Source organism: Branchiostoma lanceolatum, chromosome 2 (assembly GCF_035083965.1).
Source record: "Branchiostoma lanceolatum isolate klBraLanc5 chromosome 2, klBraLanc5.hap2, whole genome shotgun sequence".
Lineage (NCBI taxonomy): Eukaryota > Metazoa > Chordata > Leptocardii > Amphioxiformes > Branchiostomatidae > Branchiostoma > Branchiostoma lanceolatum.
This window is the reverse complement of record NC_089723.1, coordinates 35,616,423-35,639,685: the sequence shown is the minus strand read 5'-3', so window position 1 is coordinate 35,639,685 and position 23,263 is coordinate 35,616,423. Positions and strand designations below refer to the sequence as shown.

Below are 23,263 nucleotides of genomic sequence, written 5' to 3'. Positions count from 1 at the left end.
TAGTCTAATACGTAAAAGTAACTCATAATACCTCCATAAGTCATGAAATACATGATGTACTTTTTTATTTGAAGCAAACTGACTGGCCCACGACTCAACTGTAACGCAATGTACTGAAATGCTACCATTACATATAAAAACATGCACCAAAATATGTACTTAAAACATTGTTTAGATGATAGTCGTCTGCGATTGAAAAGAAAATCCACCTCATAATGTGTTCCACTGTTTGAAGTGTGTATATATATTCTATGTACTAACATATGGCAGTTTTTCTATTACGTTATAAACTTTTGCTTCCACACCTATGAAATAGTCTTTCACTCCGTGATCCAGTGATGTTCCTTTTTGCGTCCAAAATATAAAGATCTCTAAAGTATCAAAACCTAATGAATAAATATGCCACATAATCCACAAAGTTTTATCTAGTTTTATCCATCATCAAACACCATCTACGTTATGCTTCTTGATCCTTCTTTTATATAGGCACCAGGATCACCTAAGCTTTCTAGTAAAATTCAAAGATAACTTATAATAATATAGCATTTATCATTGGCATTCCAACGTAACAATCTTAAAGTTAAAAAGTCTATCTTAAGAAGAAAAATCCATACCTAGGACAGATGAGAGGTTCTGCGCAGTCTAGTTACTGTTTATAGTTATTGCAGTTTCAGTGAGATTACATCATTGACCCTAGCAGGGCATTCAGGAATACCCTTTTGAATACTGAAGTCATTGTTATCTGTATCTGTATAGCCAGTATAACCGCCCTTCGGCGTAACACACCAGCTTAGTTATTATACTGCTCTATAAATGATGAAGGTAGCAGATGAGAATCCCTGCGTATCCCTAGTTGATTAGGTGGGTGCGTTGACCGGTGGTCGAGAAGGCAGCGAAAAAAAATGGTCACTTTCGGCGCTTCAGCCATTTGGGAAGCTTTGGTTTTTTGAACTCCCATCCCCTGTTGTGATGAAAGAGACACAAAAAATGGTTAACATCCGTAACTTCTTTGTCATTGATTACATGATGATTATCAAAAACACTCAGAGCTTCGTGAGTCGACCAAAACGCACAATGTTTTGTTGGCATAATTTTATTTTGGACAGAAGACAGAAAAATGATTTATCCTGCTCCTTCTGTCCAGTTCATTGTACATTTTTTTGTATTATGACGAAGTTGAGATCAATGAATAAAGAAGACTTCTTACTCCATCCAACTTGTTTCTAAATTTTAGATATCAGACGAATTTTGTATCAGAGATACTGAAAATGAAAATGCATAGTGGCTGATTTTGTAAGATCCTGACTGCAAACAAAGTGCCATAAATATAGCTTCCACCAGGCTTTCCTAGGGGGTTATGGATGGTATAATTCGGCAAAACAATAGGTTGAATAATTCGCCAGAAGAGTGATCCCATGGTAAGGGTTTACATTTCCCCCTGCGCCGCCAAATGAAAGCCAATGGTGGTCAACTCCCCTGGTGAATAATTCTCCCTACAGCCAGCTTACTTTGTCTGGTAGAAACTACCAGAAACAGACAAGACTCACTTGAAGATCTCTCCCTCTCCTGTTACAGCTCCATAGATCATCGGCGCGACCCCCATGACGACGGCCGTGACGATGTGAACTATTCGCCAGCCGGACACTGCCTCCACTTGCCTTTTCCCCGCCTGAAGTCAGACAAAGACTTAAAATATTATGCAGAGCATTTGCCGAACAGTTCTAACACTTTCCATACTTCATAACTCATCACATGAGCATCTCATGAAATACACAGTACGTGATGTAAACTCAGTCACGTTTGGGACTACATTCCGTTCACACTGCAGCAGCGACACCTAGCTGCAGTGCAAAAGTAGAAGCAGTCAGCATTGCCCTGAGATAGGTGGCAGACGGCCACCGAAAAGTCGGCGCTAGGTATACAACTCTTTGGTTGTGTATGAATAACTCTGTACCCCTTCAGTACAGTTCGTCGTTTCTACGAGGCTTAACAGCCATAGCGATTTCTTACGAGGAGAGCGTAACGTTACAGGCCACCATTATTATGACAAACAACAGAAGAAGCCCAATCCATGTTGGTACTTACCCCGCCAGGACCGCTGAGTGCCATGACGGCCACAGGACTGACCAGAAACAGTGCCGTGTTGAGGGACACTCCGATACCGACAACAATGCTGCTGTACCGGTCCGAAGCATCCAACGGTGTCACGCCATAACCTGGGTCAAATTGAAATGGACCCCTTCATTTAAGACTTTTCTCAGGAGACCAAGAAACTGGCTATAGAGTACTGTCTTTCATTACTATACATGTTTTTCGTGTATAACAAAACTAGAATGGTATCCAGTCGAATTACAAGTTTTTCTTATTAGTTATCAAAATTACGTCCCGTCCTGATTTGCATATTATGCATGCATTATGTTAATTATCATCTAAGGTACCTACAGGCCAAAGACAATGAGAATTCAGCAATCCCTGCCTGAGTTATCTTCTTCCAAAGTTTTCAACAACAAAAACAGCTGCAGTAAAGGAATACGACTGACACTACCTGATAGTCTATATGTAAGTTCAAGAATATGCTCACAAAGATGTACCGTTTTGAAGAAACAAACAAACAAACAAACAAATAATAGGAATCAGCTTCTCACCTCCTCCCATTGCCATGCCGATCATCACCATGGACGCCACCGTCCCTCCGTACGCGTACGCCTGGCTCTTGGTGAAGGCCATTGCCAACACGAATGAGAACACACTGGCACCAACTGTGTAAACAGCATTCCAATTTCAAAACAAGGATTATTCTCCAAACAAGGGCTGTTAGGGAAAATGGCGACCTTCTTGCCATATGTCGCGTTTTGTCAGCTCTCCCCACCTCACAACAAAAATGGGGCATAAGAAGGTCACAAATTACCCCATCAACCTCTGCTTGGGGAGTAGAAAAGGAAAGCTGTCTGTGTGACTGACGTTATCTCGAAAAGCCGTTATGTATTTTCAAGATGTGCATGTAAGGCCCTGGTCACATTCGTCGTACGATTGTCATGCGATCGTCGTAAGATCCAACCTGTCATTTTTTCGAGATAACCGTGCATGTGTACCTTACAAAATGCAGCTGTTTTATTCTGGAAAAGTCTGTCTTACATCCTTGCCGGTGGTTGTTAGTTCTGTTACAGACACTCTACGACATCAAAATCGTACGACGACCTACGACGAATGTGACCGCATTGAAAGGCCTAAACTCGAAAGCACCTGTTAGTATACAATGTACATCAAACAGAATGTTATAAACATACGCAGAGTCAATGTATCACATAGTCATAATTTTTATCTTCGCTCCATCTCCCTCCTACCCTGTAAATAACACACTCACCAAAGCCAGTCACAACTTTACGCGTGGTCGTCGCGCTGGCGCCCTTGTAGATGGCGATGTCGGTTCCAGGTCCTGCTGCTAGCATCCCTCCTGACATCACCAGGGGAAGCGTCCAGAGCAACCAAGGGGACTGAAATTAAACGATTCTGTCATGAGAATGACCACTATGTTACAGTTTGATGTCAAATATCAACATACATAGTGCAATTCTTTATTAGGTATGAGATATGCACAAAAATTATGTACTTTTCTAGGTCTGGAATGAGTTCAGCGTTCTTGGTGATGCTATTTGGCATGGGACAAAAATATTTTGAAGCGGCTGCTGCGGTACAAATGTAAAGTACTCATGAGATAGTAAGATATTATGAACGATTGAAAGACCTTCTTATGCTTTCAAACTTTAATGGCTAGGTACAGGTTGTCTATCGTATGACTTGACAAAAGTATGACAAGTTATACAGGAAAGAAAAGACACGAGTACATGAGTTAAACATACATACACGTAGAAGACAAGGGTTGACTTAACGTTATATCTAAAGTACCTTTCCGACGTCTAGAGCGACCTTCTCGGCGAAGTACTGCGGTGCGTGGTTCAGCAGTACGCTCATGCCCCAAGCGAAACACAGGCCGGTCGCCAGGTATGACACTGTGTTCCGGTCTGTCAGGACCTCCTTCATCGGGATGTCACTTCCATCCTGGTGGCAAAATATCGAAAAATGATCGTATTCTGTTCCCCTGAATCTTTTTTTCAAGATATGGACAATCAGACACATTTGCTGCCTCCGTGTACGGAGGATTTGTTTCGGTGTAACTCTTTGTTTGTTTCTTTGTTTCTTTGTTTCTTTGTGTGTGTGTCCGTAGTTATTTAAATGCAGTAAAGTGGCTGGTTTCGGCATGCTAGGTACGCCTTGGAGTCTGACAAGAAGTTAGGTCAAAGGACCCAGAAAGGTCCTAGAACGCATTTCCTGTCTTCAATTTTCTGCTTTATACATTTGCCTTAGGAGAGCCAATGGGGAAAAAGCATCAGACAGAGTCAGCGAGAAATTGACAATAACGAATAAAACAAAGAAATTCACAAGAGCTAAAAACAATTCACTGAGGTCTTTCTTAAGCTTGGTTGTCATAGCCTACTTGACATACAGTCTGCCAAGGCCAAAATTAACCAATTAACCTGTTCTCACCTGCGCCGTGTTTTTGCCGGAGTTGATCTTGTCCCTCTCTGATGTGTCGATGTTGTCGTCCAGACTCGGGTTGGGCTTCACGGATAGAACCCACACTAGCGACCATATGATACCGAGTGGACCTGAGGGATTTGAATGCAGTACTCAGTACCGGGGCACAATCAACAAACATAGATGTCATCTTGAGTAACTCTTGGGATAAATGGAAAATACAAATACACCGTATTCTGGTTTCTAAGGAAAAAAGGTAGAGGGATTCTATTTCCAAATATCAGCGACTTAAACATCCAGTGAAATAACATAATGGCAGCGAACTTTGTATAACAGCGATGTGGATGCAGTAACCATGGTTGTAGAGCTCTTACCGTAAATGTAGAAAGCAGGCATGTATCCATGGGCTTGTTTCAAGGCAGCGCACGCAAATTGACCAGACAGCCTTCCTACATAATACACTATCAAAGCAAATAAAAATAGTAATTTCCGTACAGATTCAAAGCATTCTGCGCCAAGAAAGTATAACAACTTCGTTTGTATGGGAGCAATAAAACATTGCGGTTCTCATCAAATATGTGCCATTAAACCCCTGTCACACATTCAGGACCTTCCCACGAATCTGCTGGGTCTGATACATACTGTAGAATCCATTCTAGTCTAGCTCCACTAGCTCCTCGGATTACATCCAAGCAGAATATGACTTTTCGACATTCATCTATCAGAAGCTGGCACAGACGACCTTTAAAGGCAACAGGTCAACCTCGCCGACGAAATCCCAACTACAGATGACTTTTTCTCGACTAACTCCCAACGATGATCTGGAGACAGTCAGGAGTCCATGATCGGTGATGTGTGACAGAGGCTTTACTTAAATAGCCTCCAATAGACCTTCCTATGGGTGTTCATGATAGATAGTGAAATGCGGCAAAAATGGTGTTGATAACTGGCTAAAGAGGGGTTGAGGGTATCTATTTATTCGTTTCATGCATGTTGTTGCTTGCCAGGGTTGCCCAACTAGCGGGTGGCTGTTTCTAAGGGCTAACCCTGCGAAAAATACACTCGATATGTTACACACACAGTCAATCGTTAAAGTTGTTGCGGTGAGGGAAACATTTCCCCTTGCGCAGGCCAATGTCCCCAAAGCCACGGTGACCGTAGTTAGTCTGGTAGAGACTACCAGAAACAGAAATGTTCTCGAGAAAGTCAGGTGGCCATGGTCGACGTTGTGTGACTTACTTGCTAAGGTGAGAGACACCATGGTACTTCTCTCCGACTTGGGCGCCCACCGATGGAGCACACCGTAAGCCGCAGGTATGGTCACTCCCTACATGTCAGGAACACGTGTGCATATCAGACAAAAGATACAAAAACTGGTCATACTGGTGCAGTACCAAGTTCAGTCCAAAAATCGACATTAGCCTCCTGGTTCACAACACATACCCAATATCATCACAATTCATCCAGAGGTTATGAAATCGTTGCTACGGATACACATTCACACAAACATACAAATTCAATACCTCCATTTTTATGGAGGTGACATGTATACTAATGAAATGCGACCAAAGGTAGAAAGTTATTATCATTTTGATGAAGATATTTCAGACATAAGTCTCTTATAACATATTGGTACAATGAATGTCATCCAGTAAGTGTTAAACCTGACAGCAGCCCTCTAGAAACATCATGACGGCCACAGCAACATCGCCGGTGTGGGGGCTTCCACGGAACGTCATGGGGAGAGGCACGAACAGGTGGACCAGGCAGGACACAAACATCATCGTACCCAGGATTCTGGATGAACAAGACATCACCATTACAGTTTACATGCCGGTAACATTTTCCCATTGCCTCATCATTGTCCTACTACGTCGATGAAGGTTAGACAGCTAGGTAATAAGATACGCAAATTAACAGTTACTCTTGAAAGCAACTGGATAGATTTTGGAAACGGTCTGACGTTTCAGAAAGCATCCACTGCCTTTCGTCAGTGACACTGAGCAAGATCTGTAGTCCTATTGGACCAAAAAGTATGGATTATCCTGTCTTGCTGCTTGTCACATGTTGACTAATGGTTTAACCATCGTAAAAATTGACTTTTACACCTTAGTAGTTTTGATGCTTATTTTGCAAAAGTGAATTATCGTAACACGTACTTGACTGCCGAGCCCTTGGCCGCCACGAAACCGCCCGGGAAGGCGAAGAAGATCTGACCAATGGGGAACATTAGATGATGCACTATACCCATGGCCTGCACCCAGTCCCCATCGTCCTGCACGGGAATTGAATTAGTGTTACAATTAGTGTTTATTTCACTGAGCAAACGGACAAGATTATTGATAGACGATTCAACCAATCTATGGTAAAGAATGATTTACGTATAAGATCTTAATGCATCAATAGTTTTGAGGCAACCAGGTACCTTTCAATTAGAGCCTACGGCCTCTGAATGACCAAACATTTGACATGTTGCTCAGCAGTTTTCATTAAAAAAAAGATTAATCTTTTTACGTTTTGCACACTTTGCTCGTCTTTGAAGTCATACTTTTACATCTTGAGATATATTTGAGTTGTAGAATCAAGGGCTACACGAATCCAATTTGGGTTGCTCAACGGTTGCTCAGCGATTGCCGTCTAGTGGCTATGGCAAGAGGGCCGCATAATATAGCATGGTCACCGTCCACTGTATCATCACTGTATAGAATTTTATCTAAAAGTACTTACAATGCCTTAAGTATCAATGTTTATCATTATCATTTCATAGCAAAGAATTCAAAATAAAGCTAGTACCTGTTTCTTAACTCTCTCATTCAGCTCTTCCTTGATTTCTTCATCTGACCTGGTCAGGAGGGATTCTCTCAGGAACTGGTGTAGCGCGTTTTCAGAATCCTGCATGGCTTGGACAACAGCTAAACCGATACTGCTCTTCTCTTCACGAGATTCCATTTCAGACGACTTTTCCTCGTTTTCATGGTGGTGGTGGGATTTCTTCTCGTGCTTGCCTGATGTTTTGACCACGTGGTTTTGGACGTGGTGTTTCTCGTGTTTGGTTGTTGACCTTTTGGATACCCTGGAATCTGGTCCGAGCTCCGTCTCTAGAAATGCCCGGATGAAGTTCATGTACCATGGTGTCTTCTCTGTTTTCTCTCTCTGCGCATGCGCAGCCGGAGACGGGATCTCTGCCCGACTGCTTGGAGTTTCCTCACCGATTTCCTTCAAGGAAGAATCCTACTTTGTAAACATCTTAGTTGTCATTCTTAGAATATGCGATGACACATACATTCTTTACCTTTGTGATTCTTGTATGTCACATAACATAATTGTTATCTTTTAATAATCGGAAACTGATTCTGTCATTATATTCAAAATAGTTTCTATCAAGTACATTTCTCGACAAACATCACAATGGATTCATGTGAAATAAGATGTTACATATGGGGGGGGGGTAGCTAGGATGCACAGGTTTATTCAAAGCAGATTAGAGGGTCACCATGTACATTTTTTGCCAAATAGCACAAGGGGCTCGTGTGTTGAACAAAGTGAAGTAAGATGTTACATATATATGGGGGGAGTTAGGTCGACCGTTAATTCATTGTTAGCCTGTGAGTTCACCAACACTGCAACTTCTCAACACCAAACTGTGGGAGTGAGTAGGACCCATTTACACACGGGTCACACGCATGTGTCATTTTAGGAGAGTTAACGCTGCCTGATGCTAGAGTACCGTAGTCAAACGTTAACATTATCACGAGTTTCTTAGAAACCAACCAAAAGTTCAAGGCAAAGTTTGGATTCTTAACTTAGAGCATGTATAGACTGTGAGGACAAAAATTCATTTATGTTATACAGAAATTATGTCATGAGAGTGTATTAAGTGCAAAAGCAGCCATGATTATGGTACAAAGCAGCAAGGGCCCGCGTTTAGCGAGAGGAAATTGAAGAAGTTCATTCGTCATTCGTCACTTGTTCTTCCAATATAACGTTACATCCCATACTGTAGACTTTGGGAATTATCTTTGGGAATTATCACCACTGTGTTAGGCCACAACAAGCACATTTTATGGATGAAATCCCCTGCATACTCCAAATCTTATACAAGATAGATAATAGAATGGGCAAAAAATACCTAAATTTCAAGAATCTAGGCCAGAAAGGTTGTAACAAGAATTGAAGCTACAAAGTATGGTGTCACAACGAACAGGACATTCATTTCTGTATCCAATCACAAGAAGTGCACAGAATGACACTAGTGTGGTAGCTATATAGCATCGTGTCACTGCAACTCCATGTACAGGCTACCTCACTGTGTCCCATTTTTTTATATTCTCCTGTCATGAATATGTTGACCATCGCTTAGTCTCTACCAGACTAACAGCCTCGGCTATAGAGAGAACATTTGCCGGGGGACTTTGGCCATGGAGGATAACATTTCCATCCGCCAGGGTTGCATATTTGACCCTCTCTCCGTAGCCTACTCCCTTCATACAATTGACTCTATTTGGCCAATTTCTACTATTTTCCCAGCGACCCGCAGAGACTGGTTGAGGCTAACCATCGCTGGAGGCAAACGAAAAAAACAATACTCGTGTGGATGTCATCCATAGAATCTACTTGCTGTGGCCTTTAGACTACACTACGTACTTACCTTGGCATCTGGATGCTGGTTGCGTAAGGCGTGATGAGAGCAACATCGTTGGTATACAAGTTGGGATACAAGTCACCGGTAAGGAATACAAGGGGAAGAATCAAGAGACACAGGGTGAACGCTAGCAGCAGGTGTGAAAGAATAACAAGAAATTTTAAAAAAGAATTAAAAAAACAAAACGCATGATAGGAAAAAAACTACTGTAACCTTGGTTGTGGAACTTTTTATTAACAACTCCATTCCAACGTTTGCTGAAATATGAGTTATCATTGCACTATCTAGCCAGAAGGAAATGAGGCTAATGTAATGTTTCTAGGGTGTGAGTTTTCTGATAGTTTCTTGTGATCGCTTTCTTTCAACGGCAACGCTTTGCAATGCCAATGGAGAATAAGATGGCCAGTCACTTGCTCGATTATACAAATCATGAAAAATGATAATTTATTGATAAAGGAAATGTGATAACAACATGTACATCTTATCTATGCTGACAGTTCTATTGAAATGGTTAAATTGCCGGCGGAGAAGCAGATGATTCAAGGTCAAGAAAGGTCGGCAGAAATATGGGAGCTCTTGAATCAGTGAGATATCGCCATGGGATATATTTTAGTAAACAATAAAAGTGTGTATTGTTGAGTAGTGTATTTCGTTTCACTGTTGAATGTTTTCACAAAGAAAGCTGCTTTCTAAAGTCTTTTTGATCTCTGTCAATTGTATAACCTTGTTTGTAATCCCAAGTCAGACTTTTTTCCCGCCAATGATAAGTGCTGTATGAAAATTGCCCTAGGTATAAAATACGCACATGTTCGAAAACAATGCCCAAAATTCATTTTCTATCCATTGTCTTCAAAGATCATATTTAGTAGTAGTTTTTTTGCAATATGCATCACACATTTTTCGGTGAGATAAGTGATTAAAAACTGAAAACTGGATATCACATGACATCTTGTGTATCATATGTGGTGGATAAATAGGGACATGTCAGCGGGTTACCCCTAGGGAAATTTGCCATTTCAATTCATAGCCCTATATCAAAACGTATAATCAAAGTTTTCGTTCTTATTGACGGTATTAGACTTCAACAAAAAAGCTGTTTAACCCACAATGATATACATTAGCACAATTAGGATTTTTCCTTGATCCAATATTTGTGGTATAGTTTAGAAGTGCGATTCAACACTTAGGCCCTGTCCATTGTTAAATGAAGCTTCCCTTTTAAGGCGATTTCATCCTTGAGAAGATAAGAAATGGCTGCTTCATGAGAGGGCTTTTGTTGTTAAGCGACTGGACGAGTCACACTCTCTTAACAATGCCTGCGTGTCGCCCAAGGCAGTCAGGTGGATATCTGTACTTTCACTGACACATGAGAAGAGACTATCGAGAGCTCCAGAAAACAAAACATCAAAAACTATCTCTATTGCCTAGAATACGGAAAGGACTGAAAAATATGAGATTTTGATCACTGTCACAGTTTGAGGTATATAATGTGCGTTTGATACCCATTAACCTCTGGTCGTCCTGCCCGCAGGCTACTGCATACCCTGGCCTGACTCTTCGTCTTCGTTATAACCACAGGTCAATAGAGCCATATATTTACATAGTGAATTTTTAGATTCATTTAAGGTGACTAAACAGTCTTGTCACACTCTTAACGTTGGCAGTCTCGTGCGTCTCGTCACTTTAAATACCTAGATTTAAGGCTTTCTTTAAGAGTGATTCTTGTTGAGATCGCTTTTCCCGCCCAAGCTATTGTCTGTACGCTTTCAACGATGTGCCAAAGTTGCCAGAGGGTACATTCCAACCGACATGATTGATGCCCCTTTATAATGCCTGTTTAGAGCTAGCTGAGGATATTGGGCACCTTGATTGAACCATCTGCTGTACAAACATTGCCAAGTTTAAGCTGTAGCCGTTTAAAAAAGTTATTTTATCCCTTGGGATAGACTAACATCGAAAGAAAAACCCAATAAAGCTAAATTGTAATCTCATTTTTATAAATTGGACGTATGTAACATAGAGTTTAACCTGCGAATTGATATTCAAAATCTGTCCAAAACAATATGTTTAAGTGATTAACATATATTAGATTTGATTGTAAGATTGCACAAAAGCAGTTCAAAGCAGATGCAAGTACAACACCTTTTTATGTTTCTTAGTCTTTAATCGTTGATTACCGGTTCTGTAACTATTGCAGTGCACTTTACTACCGCACATTGCTCGTAAAACTGTTGGGGATGATACAGTGTGATTCTGGATCTGGGCTTGAGATATTGGCTTTTCATTTATTTGCATGCTTGTCTGTTTGTTTGCTTGCTTGTTTGTTTGTTTGTTTATTTTTTGAAGCAGAGTTACTACATGCAAGCAATCAGCTAATTGGCCCCAGTTATAAAAGGACATTTTTGCATTCCAATTATATATCATTATGCGCATGCGCACAACTTATCGGCAACATTTGAGCTCAACCCTGCATGTTTTAGAATCATGTAATATACAAGAAAAACAATCATTATAAGAATTACTACGAATACTGCTCAAAACGTATTTCAAAGCTGGTTCTCATCACTGAATGCACTTGAGCTTCGTGTGCCTTCAAAACAAAGCCAAAAATTTCAACTGTGTTGAAAAATAACATTATCAAACCCCCAAAATCTTTCCTATTTCCGTATTTTCCCTTCCCTGTCTGAGGTAATATAGATGTCACTATAATATTATGGAATGGCGTGATTGTATTTTTACGTACCCATTTGGTCACCGCTTCAGACAAGCCCAGTTGCATGCTGGGATACAGACCTCCCGATATGAAGAAGCTGACCAGGAGGAGGGAGTAGACCAGGGTGCGTTTGGGAGGACTCTTCATCTTTACTCGGGTCCTGCAAGAAAAGCCACGACGAAGGAAAACGGTTGTAAGTTCTTGTCATTGAATGTTCATTTATGTCGGTTGAAGACATGTAAAATCTTTCCTAATGCTACGTTACATCTTTCTTTATCTACATGCTACATGCTAAATAAATTTATTTACTTTAGCTGTGTCTTTATTTTGCATTAGAAGGGAAAGGAAGGTTTTCGCCGTGTTTTAACTTTGAGGTTGAAGCTACATTTATCTTGTAGTACGGTTCAAGCATACCAGGGAGACATATTGGTGGAGAGATCACCGCGAAAACTGCGAAAATAAGCTGTACGCGAAAGTTTCAATATCTACAGTGCACCCTTAATAGTTTGGACTGTTACTCTAAATCCTGTCCTTAAACCTTAAGTAGTTATGTTATTCCTGTCAAAAACTTCATAGATTATGCATCATCAACTTTCAGGCTTGAACTTTCGAGTCTTGCTTTCACCATGGACAGAGAAGAGCAATACTTATCGGGCAATGAACGACCACCACTTCTAAAAACAACTTCTTTTTGGCACCCGTTACTACACATACGAAGTTCATGAAAGTAATGGACGACGGTCTCATCTTCAAAAATGGTTAAAACCCATGGCACTACACTAGCGGCTGCGACCGCTGAGCGACCAAAGATTTGACAGCTCGGTCAACGAATTCCAGAGATACAGAACCTTTTTTCTTAACATTTTGTGCATCTTAATGTGATTTAAATCATTCTTTTGTATCATGTATCATATTCCAACAAGCACTACACACCTACCAAATATAATAAAGATTGATCGAAGCTTTCTTGAGTTATGCTCCTGACATACATACAGACCCACCCAACAGCTGGCTCAACCAAAAACATTACCTTCCCCGAGTACTAGTACTCGGGGAAGATAATTATAAAATCAAGGGTCAAACTGATCTAATTTTTGTCGTACAGCGCACTGCCGCTCAGGGACTGCAGTGTCTTGTGGAAAGGGGTATCATCAATCTGTGTGTAACTACGCTGAACCTGAAACCATGATGTCCATTCCATTTACCGTACACAATGAGCTGCAGGTTGTTTGTCCATAAGATTGGTGAAAGAAATGATTCATTTAGCTTTTTGAGCAGCAGAGACTCGTGTCACGGTACGAACTTACTTTGTGCACCGTCAACAATGGAATAAAGGACCGAAATACAGACACGTTATTGCTGTGTCTGCAATACACGCATTACAATACAAGTTTATTCAATGTCCTATAGCAGTAGTTTTTATCTCTTAGAAAGACGTGTCTCTTTGATTAGAGTGCGTTGTTCTTACGATCAGATCTCGGTTGTACTTAGTAATCTCATTTATGTGTTGAATAATTCACTATCTATGGCTTACATCAGTTCTGCCATTTTAGGCCATGTGCAATACGCTGTAGACTATTCTGGGCATTGTGCTCATGAAATATGCTCAGTCACTAGACTAATCAACAAGATTGCACAAATGGCATGGCGCTTTAAATTTAGGTTAACTTTTGACTACCTTATCTGTTGTGGCTGCTTTGTCATCTTGAAGCACAACATTCTATAAGACGAAGCCACGCCCCCAAATCGCATGCTTGCTTGAGCAACTTTCACCTTCATTGGAAGTATGTATACAAATATGTCACCAATGTGAAAAGCTTTCTGGGGGACGAATCTGTATCGTTGAACTCCATAATGTCGTCTCCGTGTAATTGTTACCAACGTAGTCAACAACAGTGCGATGAAACACCCAGTAGGGTGTTAATGTAAATTTCTACTTACCTCTGATTTTAGTTGCCTAGAGCAAAACGAGTACTCGGCCCCAAGCCGTCTTTTCGCCTCGTAGGATCTCCAATAAAGTGACTCTCTACAACTTTACGAAGTCTAAATCATCCTTGTACGATATAACCACCAAGAAGGTAGTTCTTTAGACAGGATGTATGCACGAAAAAAGACGATACTGCAATCCTGAGGGATGCCTATCGCCTCACACCTCCGCCATTTTCTTCGGAACAAAAGTGGTCGAGTCAGGTCTGACGAGGTTTTCGACGCTTTCTCTGGCGGGGTGATGACCTCCCGGGGGGATCACTACAAACTAGAGGTGTCTCATTCACCTGGCTATAACATGAACTAACACTAAAACACATGTTACGTTATGAGCTTTTTGTGCGTCTTTTTCTTTACAATACGACTTCTATAGATACGCACCTTTAGATGATAGAACAAAGAGTTTGTTAATGTTTTTTTCGCCATCCACCACCGCAACTTAAGATGATTTTTATGTCGTCTTGTGAGTGCAACGTCCTCACCACCTTCGTTCCCCATTGCTGCTCTGTGCTGTTCATCTGAACTTCATGTGATATTCAATGGATTTTGAAGTCTTGATGTCAATGATAACATGAACATATAGATGTTAGTGTTCGATGGATATGGGATGCAGATATTGCAAATAAGTGCAAAATCCCATTGAAATCGGTAAATGCCTTCTCCGCGTTAGTTGCCTCTTCCCCAGAACTCTCTCCTTCACACTCAGTGTTGATTTACGGTGTGTTTCTATCCTTTTCAAATTCATTTTTAAAATGAAAATTGGTACTGTTCTCCTGATTTATACTTTTAAATTCAATTTCATTTAAAATTTACCAACTTAATATAATGGGCTAGCATTGCTCGCAGCATATCGGATGCCATCAAATTCACTTGAAATTTCATCTGTGTTTACTTAAAAGTAGAAGATTCAGTAGTTGAGCTGCAATTTCAAACTCAAGAAATTTGACTTACCCACATTTTCGAGTGAACAGTTTCTTGTGTTGGAGTTCAGTAAGCTTAGTACAGTACGCTTTAAATGTCTAAGTGTAGCTTCCCTTTAACTTACGTAGATACAGACTTTTAAACAAATTTATCTGCCCCAGTCGCTATTGTTGGTGCTCATATTAACCATAGGTCGCGAGACTGACGGCTGAGAATTTTATCCCTTCGGCGCTCTCACCACATTGACCTGACGTGTGCAGACGTGTGTTAGTGAACATATGACATCTACTTGTCTATGCCAAGTGTTGGATTTTCCCTCGTCCTGAACCATCATGGTTTTCTAGAAACTTAAACAAAAATATCAGCAAACTGTAGAATGCAACCATTCTCTTGCTTTTGCTGCCTCCTGTTGTCTCAAAGATTTGTTGCCAAAGGCCATCTTATAGTTACGCCCGCCATGACCTATTTAATGTTGTCTTTGCTGTCACATGATTGGGAAGTGGCGCGAAAATAAGAGAGGAAAGAGAGGGAATCTGAGGACACCAATTCTGCTGAAAGTAATCAAAGTTGATTCTAGCTGAATGATTAACGAAAAACTGTCGTATTAATGACTCTACTCAGTAGCTCGGTACAACACTTTCGCCAACTATATCATACATATTTAACTCTTTTAATGTTTTCTATACTTTCCTGCATATGTTTGTTATACGTTTTCTCGGTCATACAATAAACAACCTGTACCAAGCCCTTCGAGGTATACATATGTAATGAAATGAAAGCTTTCACTAGCACCAGGCTAGTAGAGTCAGACTCTTTGCTTACGTCGATATTTTACTTCAGTTGACATGCTTGACCCTCGTCTCTTTTCTTAAGAGTCTTCTCTATTATGGCAGAAGGAGTACCGTTATGTTCACTATTGTGTGTTTTTGAGACGTGTTATTGAGACTAGTTCACTATCATCTAGTGAGGTGCACGTATCCATTCCATCTACTCTCAGTAATTCAGAGGTGATGAAGTGAAGATTACATGTACGCGTATCAATTTCAAAATCATTTCCTGATTGCAAGTAGATTGAAATACCTTCTCTGGTGGCTTTTGTCTCATTTTACACAGATACCGCCTTTTTGTGGAAGTGAAGCTGCCGTCATCTATAAGGAATGTCACCAACCTGTCATTGATATCCCCCCCTGTGGTGTCATCTACTTACTAGGCATTGGAAAAGAAATGTTGTGTTTCCGGCCACCCGAACGTTCCTACATAAACCTGCGGCCCATAGACTTTTTTGGTCGAGCACCGGCAAGGGATATACAATAATATTACTACCGGTTGGTTTTTGTGTGTTAAACGCCTAAAGCACGTCGAAAACCAGCCGGACCCACTCCTCTGCTTGAAGAGTACATACAATTTCGATCTGAAATCTGAGTGCTGATACTCAAAACAGACTTCCTGTATTTCACACTCTGTCAACAGATAAGGGCGTTGAGCAGTTTATGTAAGAATGTGTAGAAACATTATGCCTGGATGCTTTCTTTGTTTTATTGGTCTGGCTGTTTAGGAAATACGGCCGTGGCTATTACAAAGAGCTCGTAATATATTTTTGCTTGTACAATGTATATCTGTATGATAGCAATATGATGTCAGTACCTGATGTATTTCAGTTTTACATTGATAAGCTGTATGTTGGGTCACTTCGGTCGAAATTTAAAAAGAGAGAAGGGGAATCCCAACTTACCGACCTTGATTTTTTTCTGGGTCGTAAGCCCATGTTGATTTGATTATATGGGGAACTCAAAACTGATGTGACAACAAAAAAGTTTGGCAAGAAAAAAGTTTCGAAATCTACGTGGTCAGGAAGGATGAACAGAACTTAACACACAGTGTATGCTATACAGCATAACAAGTCTTAATTTTTTTATTTTTTCACATCTTCTTCTTTGACTTTGGCATTGGGTTGGGCATTCAACGACATTAGTATCCGTTCTCCAAAATATTTTGTTTATGCAATTCACAGCATATTCTCATTTGCAGGTCATTTTGTATGATTTACAGTTTGGCCGAAAACCTCTTTTTTTTGTTGAAACGGACGAAAATCGATGCACGCGCGCGGAGGTCATCCATATAATCAAATCAACATGACCTAGTCGGGGACACTTTGCAAGACCTTACCGCTGGTCTCTTGTTTGACATTCAATGCACCCAAACACTTAATAGTTCTTCCAAGTTTGTGTCTTATTGTACATTAAAGTCAAAAGTCAAAGTTCCTTCCGCACCGATGGTGCATAGGGCAGCGCTCATCTCCGTTTCAGTAGCCCTTGGGCCACACAACTTTGTGCAATCACTACAGCAGGGGGCTAGTCCACTGGTAGTGGTGTGTGTTTAACTTCCATACTATTTCCCAAATGCTGAGTGCTAAGCAGAGAAATCAGTATGTACCATTTTTATACAGTCTATGGTATGACCCGGCCGGGGTTCGAACTCACGACCTACCGTATGCAAGGCGAACACTCTACCCACTCGGCCATTCACACATTAAAGACTCCATCACAAAGATGTACATCCTCTGCTTTATTTTGTGCATCGTCTAAATGATTGCTAGTTGTGAAATATTCAAAAGTAACTGAGTCAGTCACAAAATCAGGCCCATCTCATCTATAGTCAGAAGGTTTTTAACGATAGTGGATACCTAACGTCCGGTACGGATGCTGTGTAATGGTGCCGCTGTTTTATCAAAGTCTGTCTATGATTAAGTAGGATCTTGGGCGGAGGTTCCCTGAATGCTGAGTCTTGGGGGTGCAGCGGCTCTTGCGGGATGTAGTCGTGTGCGTAAATAAGAACAGTGACTATTACATTTGTGAAGTGACGTTGTACATATGTATTCTAACTCTGTTGACCATGTCTCTGGATGTCTGTTGCACGTACTGTCATAGCGGATGAGGCAGCAAAACGCACATCCTGGGATATCTGTGAATGAGAACAGGAAAACACATTATATTATACTTCAAAGCAATATAAAAGCCTCTAGTTACATCCAGGCGACGGAGTGGTTATCTTATAAAATGTTTGGCTCCACGTCTTTGATCTGTGGTCTCTCATCACTAATCCGACTTACAAGCGGACAGTTTGATGAATCAGCCACTAACTGTGGCCCCGGGCTTACAAGATAGCAACCCAGAGACCTATCCTCCTGTGGTACCAAAGATCTAAAACATCTAAAATACATTCATTCAAAACATAGTTGATTTCAGATCAAAGCTATCGGAGAAGGAACCTCTCCAGCTCCATTTGAATGACCCTTTGCCCCTACACGTATGGCAGAATCCTTACGCTGGAACCAGTTTTCATACCACAGAACATTCATCACAAATCCAAAGTCAACGAAGTTCAAGGCCGTGGAGCTGGCATCTTTTAAAAGAGGAAAGAGAGATTATTTTAAAGGCTATTCGTGTATGAAACTAGCTGTTTAATTCCGTGGATTTGATATACGTTTTGGTCAGTTCTGTTCATTGTTGTAATGTTGTTTCGCTTTTTATTTACTCTGTCAAATATCAGCGCAAATTCAGTCCTGTCTACGTTGTATTCAATGTTCTGCATTTCGATAAAAGTTTGAAGTTTGAATTCTAAAAGAGCATGCGTGTCATCTGATGCCAAAAGGCATTAAGCGAAATATGTTTATATCGAGGGTGACAATTTTACTAAAGGGTCAAGGTTCAAATGGCCGATCTATAGATTTTAGTAGTGAAGTAAACTGGCAAAACCTCATTTACGACTTGATAATCATATGGCCGGCAGATGAAATAAAACATACATGGGTAGATGATTTTGTTTAAAGTAAAATGAATTTGAAAAAAAAGTAACATAATACACACTGGTACGCATATTTAAAGAGACTAAGACCGCTTACCTTAAAAACTAAGACTCCATTCTATCCAAATCTGGGCCACGCAAGCTTGGGGCCGTCTGAAGAAGGGGAAGAAAAGAAGGTGTAGATTTATTAAGTGTGCAAAGTATCTATACATTATTTTGTAACCCGTGTATTGTTCTAGTACTAGTGGTCGATAGGGGTGGGTACCGGTACATAAAATTCAGGTCCGGCCCAGGTCCAGGTCCAGAGGGTCAGGTCCAGGTCCGGACCTGTACCTGTACCTTATCATAGTAGTGTCGCAGTACATCATATTTTGCAGAGCGAGACACACGTAAAAGTCTCCAAACGTCATGTCTGGAACGATATAATTTCTTAGGTTTGCACTTTGTCTCAAAATTATAACTATACTCTCCTCGCCGTCTGTTTACTCATCCTTTAAGTGTTTCTATATGATTCACAGCTAACGTCTTCGAAAATGACTCGTTAAATCTGCTGTTTTGTATTTTCTTAGACCAGTTATGTTGCCGCCTGCAAGTAGCCTGGTACAATGAATTTTCTAATCGGTCCATAGGCCGGTCCACTGATTTTTTACGGACCGGTTTTTTTGGACCGGTCCATTAAGAAATACCGGTTTTGTACCGGTACACGGTACCGGTACCCACCCCTAGTGGTCGAGCATCGCGTTTCTGGGTTAGATCTGGAAGGTCTGGGTTCTGCCCCCGAGATAGTCGTCGGCGTTCTGAAGAGAAATTTAAATGCTACATGTCCATCCCTACCCAAGTCCTTCCTTTCCCCCCGGCATTCCTTCCCCTTGTCAAAATCTGCTTTGCACCCGTCATTTGTCTCCACTGCCGCTGCAAGTCTGCTTACCCGCTGTACCGTCACAAACCATGCCCGTCACGTTCTATGCTTTCCCAGGCACAGAACGTGACACAGCCCGACCGTCACAGACTGTGCCCGGAAGTGCTGTCAATCACTGTGACTGACGGTTCAGTGATGCCCGCGTTTCCATATAAGGCAGCGTGTTTTTGTTTACCGCAGTCCCCCCACCCCTCCGTCATCTTTGTTTTTTGGGGCGCTGAGGTAAGGAGGAACAGCGTATACTTCTCTTCTGCCTTGCCCCCCAATTGGCGCCGTTATGCTTGGGTCACATTTTCCAGCCGGGACCCGGCCGGGCTGTTTGCGGAAACGAAAAAAAAAAATGTATATCAATAAATATGCACAAGCTATGCTCTTGAATAATTTATGGTACGTTTTGTGTGTTTTTTTGGTGTCTTTTATATCATACTTTTTGTTCCCCAACACTGCCCGGCCGGGCCCCAGATTGAAAATGTGACCCAAGCATCAGCCGGCGCTGCGTATAGTCGACACGACAATCGTATAGATGATATTAGTAATAGTAACGTTTTTACGACGAAATCTAAATTAGCCAGTGCTCCGGAACACATTCTGGAACCCCTTTTTTTTTAGCCATTTCTGTAGCGTTGTACACATCTTTCCCAGTCTGGAGATCACTTTTGTCATCCGTTCGTGCAGCCAAACGACGAAACGTGAGGGTCAACTTTGACGCGACAAAAGTTTGTTTCTGGCTAAAATTTGATTCCTAAAGTGCAGCTACCTTAACACAGCATTGTGATAGTGTTTTTTTTAAAACTATTTACGTAAAGATATGACTAAATAAATTGACTTTCAAATTCCTATTTTCGGGCCCTTGTATTGCTTGGGTTTCCTTTAACGTTCGAGTTTTCGTGGAAAGGAAGGCAAGCATGTAAAATACGACAATTAAGAAGTGACTACCTAAATATCGCTTTTGTCATCCGTGCGTGCAGTCACTGACGACGAAAGTTTAGGTCAACTTTGACTCGAGAGAGTACCGTGCATTTTAACCCGACCTTGACCGAAAATACAGTCAACGGCGCTTTCTATCATTGTCAGGAATAGAGAGTTAAAGAAGGGAACGTAACACTGATGCATACTCGCGTAACTATCATCCGGCAGAACTATCTACACGTATCCTCTAAAAGCTACCCAAGATGTACACAACTTACTATCACACGAGAAATATCGCAGTGAACTGTCACGCTTTTTACGGTGCCGTTTGCTCTCTTCTTACAAAGACGTAGCAAAATCGCCTCCAATGGGATTCGTGACCGTTTTATCACAGAAGGTGGAAGCTAAAGGTCCCGTAAGACGGAGTGCTGATGCGCACAGGTTAAAAGATGATCTCCATGTGGCGGTGCACAACGTTCATCACACCAGAGAGGGGCTTTCAGCACGATGCAAATGATTGAAGGATACCTGATTCGACCGCAGGTAACGTCTGTCACAGTGAGTCAGGAAACGATATTTCACAACAGCCGTTACATGTTACGTCTTTTTGATGGCTTTCTGTGGCAACAGGATATGGTAGACAATTTGAATTATGACCTGTTTGTGTAAAAGGAACTAAAGGTTCAACCAGAGGGACCAAACCTATGTCACTTCTTCTCGGGTAGAAAAGATATCTACCACCCATAAATCGTAAAACCATAGCTTTCATAGAACAGGATATATCAAAACCGGGAGCTTTGTTGCAGTATCAAGAAAAGCCCCTAGAGCGCCCAAACTCTAATCCGATTTTTTTCGATAGGACCTATCCACATACCAGCTTTCATAACAACCTATCCATAGCTTCTTGAGTTATATTGCTAAGCCATTTACATGCATATGTGTATCCAAACACTACCGAAAACATGATTCTTTTTTTTCTTCTTTTTTTCTAATTCACTTTTGGACAGACAAGGACGATTGCACTCAAGTTTTTCATAACTTATTTCAACAGCGCTACGTACGGAGAACAATTTATCAATTTTTTTTACACCTGGGTGAAGTAAGGAATGTCGTGTTAAGTGTCTTTCCCGAGGGCACAACATCGGTGGCGTCAGGGGATTCGAACCCAGGACCGTTGGGTTCTAGGCCAAACCCTGCCGTTACACCTTACGACCCCAACTTCTTGGCGAAGGTAATTATATGATCGAAGAAACGAAAAAACACAAAAAGCCCACAACAAGAGGTTAAATGTAAAATGGGCTCACATCCAAACGATACCAAAAACATTAACCTTATTGGCGACAGACAAAGAAAAGAGAAGTAAAAAGCAGGAGGTTGACTGAAAAAGAAGGTCTCAACACTCTGCCGTTACGCCACACGACCCCACAAGAAAAGTAACACAAAAAGCCCACTACAAGAGGCAGAATGTAAAATGGACTCAATCCGAACGATACCAAAAACATATTAACCTTATTGGCGAAAGTAACAAGTCAAAGAAAGGAGAAGTAAGAACCAGGAGGTTGACTGAAAAAATGGACCCAACACCCTGCCGTTACACCGCACGACCCCACAAGAAAAGGAACACAAAAGCTCACAACAGGAGGCAGAATGTAAGACGGACTCACTCCCTGTCCACGCTCCCTCTCCGATCCTGCTACACTGGATGGGGAAGCGTTCGCACAGTTTGGCCATGACCGACTTGGACATGCGAGGCCCCCCCGGAGGAGAGTTGTTCATCACCATCTCCAACATCGTGACGAACCGCCGCATGTCCTCGGCCTCGTCGGCCTGCAACTCCGCCGCCAACAAACACAGCACAACAAGACACAGCGTGGCTCGCAACATACTTCGGGATTTGTGATGAACGTCTTGTGGCGGAGAGTGGTCGAGAGGGTGGCGTCGTCTTCTTTTATAGCCCTAGCGGCGCGATGTGGAAGAGGCTAACGTGATATGTGCGTGGAGGAAGTGGATCATCTCTTTTACCCACGGCCCGCATAATGAATATTCTGTCGCTTCCGCTTTGACGGAAATATCATTAGGACCGCGCATGCATCAACGTACACGTCACAAGAAATCAAGATGAATTTCTTCATTCCTTGACAAAGACTGGTACTATACAGTCTTTAGGAATCTTTGGTAATTAAGGCAATTATATGGTTTAACTGCACATCTAACACATATCCATTTATGATTAACCAAGTCATGGTAAATTCTCTATTGTATTGTGTTCTCACTATATTGTTTCATTTATCTATCACCCAACTTGTTTCTTTTGTTTATTTGATTTATTTGAATTGTTATAATTTGGTAAAGGGAATCCTTTGCATAAGCATAAGCTTTTGGCCTTCCTTCCAATGTTATATTCTCATTTGTCATTGTTATCTACTTATTGTTTCTTAAGTGCGAATAGATAAATAAAAAGTAATAAAAATATACAGTAGACGTTAGTCGTGTTCTTAAATAAATAAATAAGGAAATTTTCGCGGTGGATTAATTTTCACGGTTCTTCACCGCGAACTTAAAACCACCTGTTTTCTGTCTCCTGCCCCCTTTGCTTCAACAGCAAACTTAAACCACCGCGAACACTCCATTTTCTACATACAGCGAAATTAAATCCCCTCGAACTTTAAATGCAGTTACCGTAAAAAGACTTTGGAGGGTTTTGACCACTCCTGGGAAGAACTAGAAGGAAGTCACATGACCCTTGTGCGACCAGCGTTCATGTGAATGACGTCAGACCATGACGGTGGAGTGACGCCACCGAGCCTCTTCGGCTAATCGGTCAAAAGTGTAC

General features: G+C 41.3%; 1 protein-coding gene and 1 long non-coding RNA gene across 3 annotated transcripts; both read right to left on the bottom strand.

Moving 5' to 3' along the window:
* Positions 1-43: 43 nt before the first annotated feature.
* Positions 44-14,024, bottom strand: LOC136428854 (vesicular glutamate transporter 3-like). Of its 2 annotated transcripts, XM_066418651.1 has the most exons (15): positions 13,833-14,024; positions 11,922-12,051; positions 9,185-9,199; positions 7,330-7,752; positions 6,696-6,811; positions 6,201-6,333; positions 5,776-5,863; positions 4,911-4,997; positions 4,546-4,667; positions 3,907-4,059; positions 3,365-3,494; positions 2,646-2,759; positions 2,086-2,216; positions 1,548-1,669; positions 44-961 (listed from the first exon to the last, which is right to left on the bottom strand). In XM_066418651.1, the coding sequence occupies exons 2-15, from the start codon at positions 12,036-12,038 to the stop codon at positions 907-909; spliced, it is 1,806 nt and encodes a 601-aa protein (XP_066274748.1). In that variant the 5' UTR covers positions 12,039-12,051; positions 13,833-14,024; the 3' UTR covers positions 44-906. The 2 variants fall into 2 exon arrangements, with proteins under 2 accessions (XP_066274748.1, XP_066274749.1); XM_066418652.1 differs by lacking the exon at positions 9,185-9,199 and having other exon boundaries at positions 13,833-14,021.
* A 3,326-nt stretch (positions 14,025-17,350) lies between these two features.
* On the bottom strand, positions 17,351-22,438 carry LOC136426778 (uncharacterized). Its single transcript, XR_010754356.1, has 3 exons — positions 22,095-22,438; positions 18,700-18,755; positions 17,351-17,759 (listed from the first exon to the last, which is right to left on the bottom strand). It is a non-coding gene; the product is annotated as an uncharacterized lncRNA (long non-coding RNA).
* Between the last annotated feature and the right edge of the window lie 825 nt (positions 22,439-23,263).

What these genes read in the sequence shown, in the direction of transcription:
- LOC136428854 (XM_066418651.1), bottom strand. Translation starts at nt 12,038, where the DNA reads ATGAAGAGTCCTCCCAAACGCACCCTGGTCTACTCCCTCCTCCTGGTC. An exon ending in TAAAGTTGTGACTGGCTTTG is followed by an intron (nt 2,760 to 3,364) that starts GTGAGTGTGTTA and finishes CTGTTTACACAG; the next exon opens with TTGGTGCCAGTGTGTTCTCA. An exon ending in CGGCATGGCAATGGGAGGAG is followed by an intron (nt 2,217 to 2,645) that starts GTGAGAAGCTGA and finishes AATTTGACCCAG; the next exon opens with GTTATGGCGTGACACCGTTG.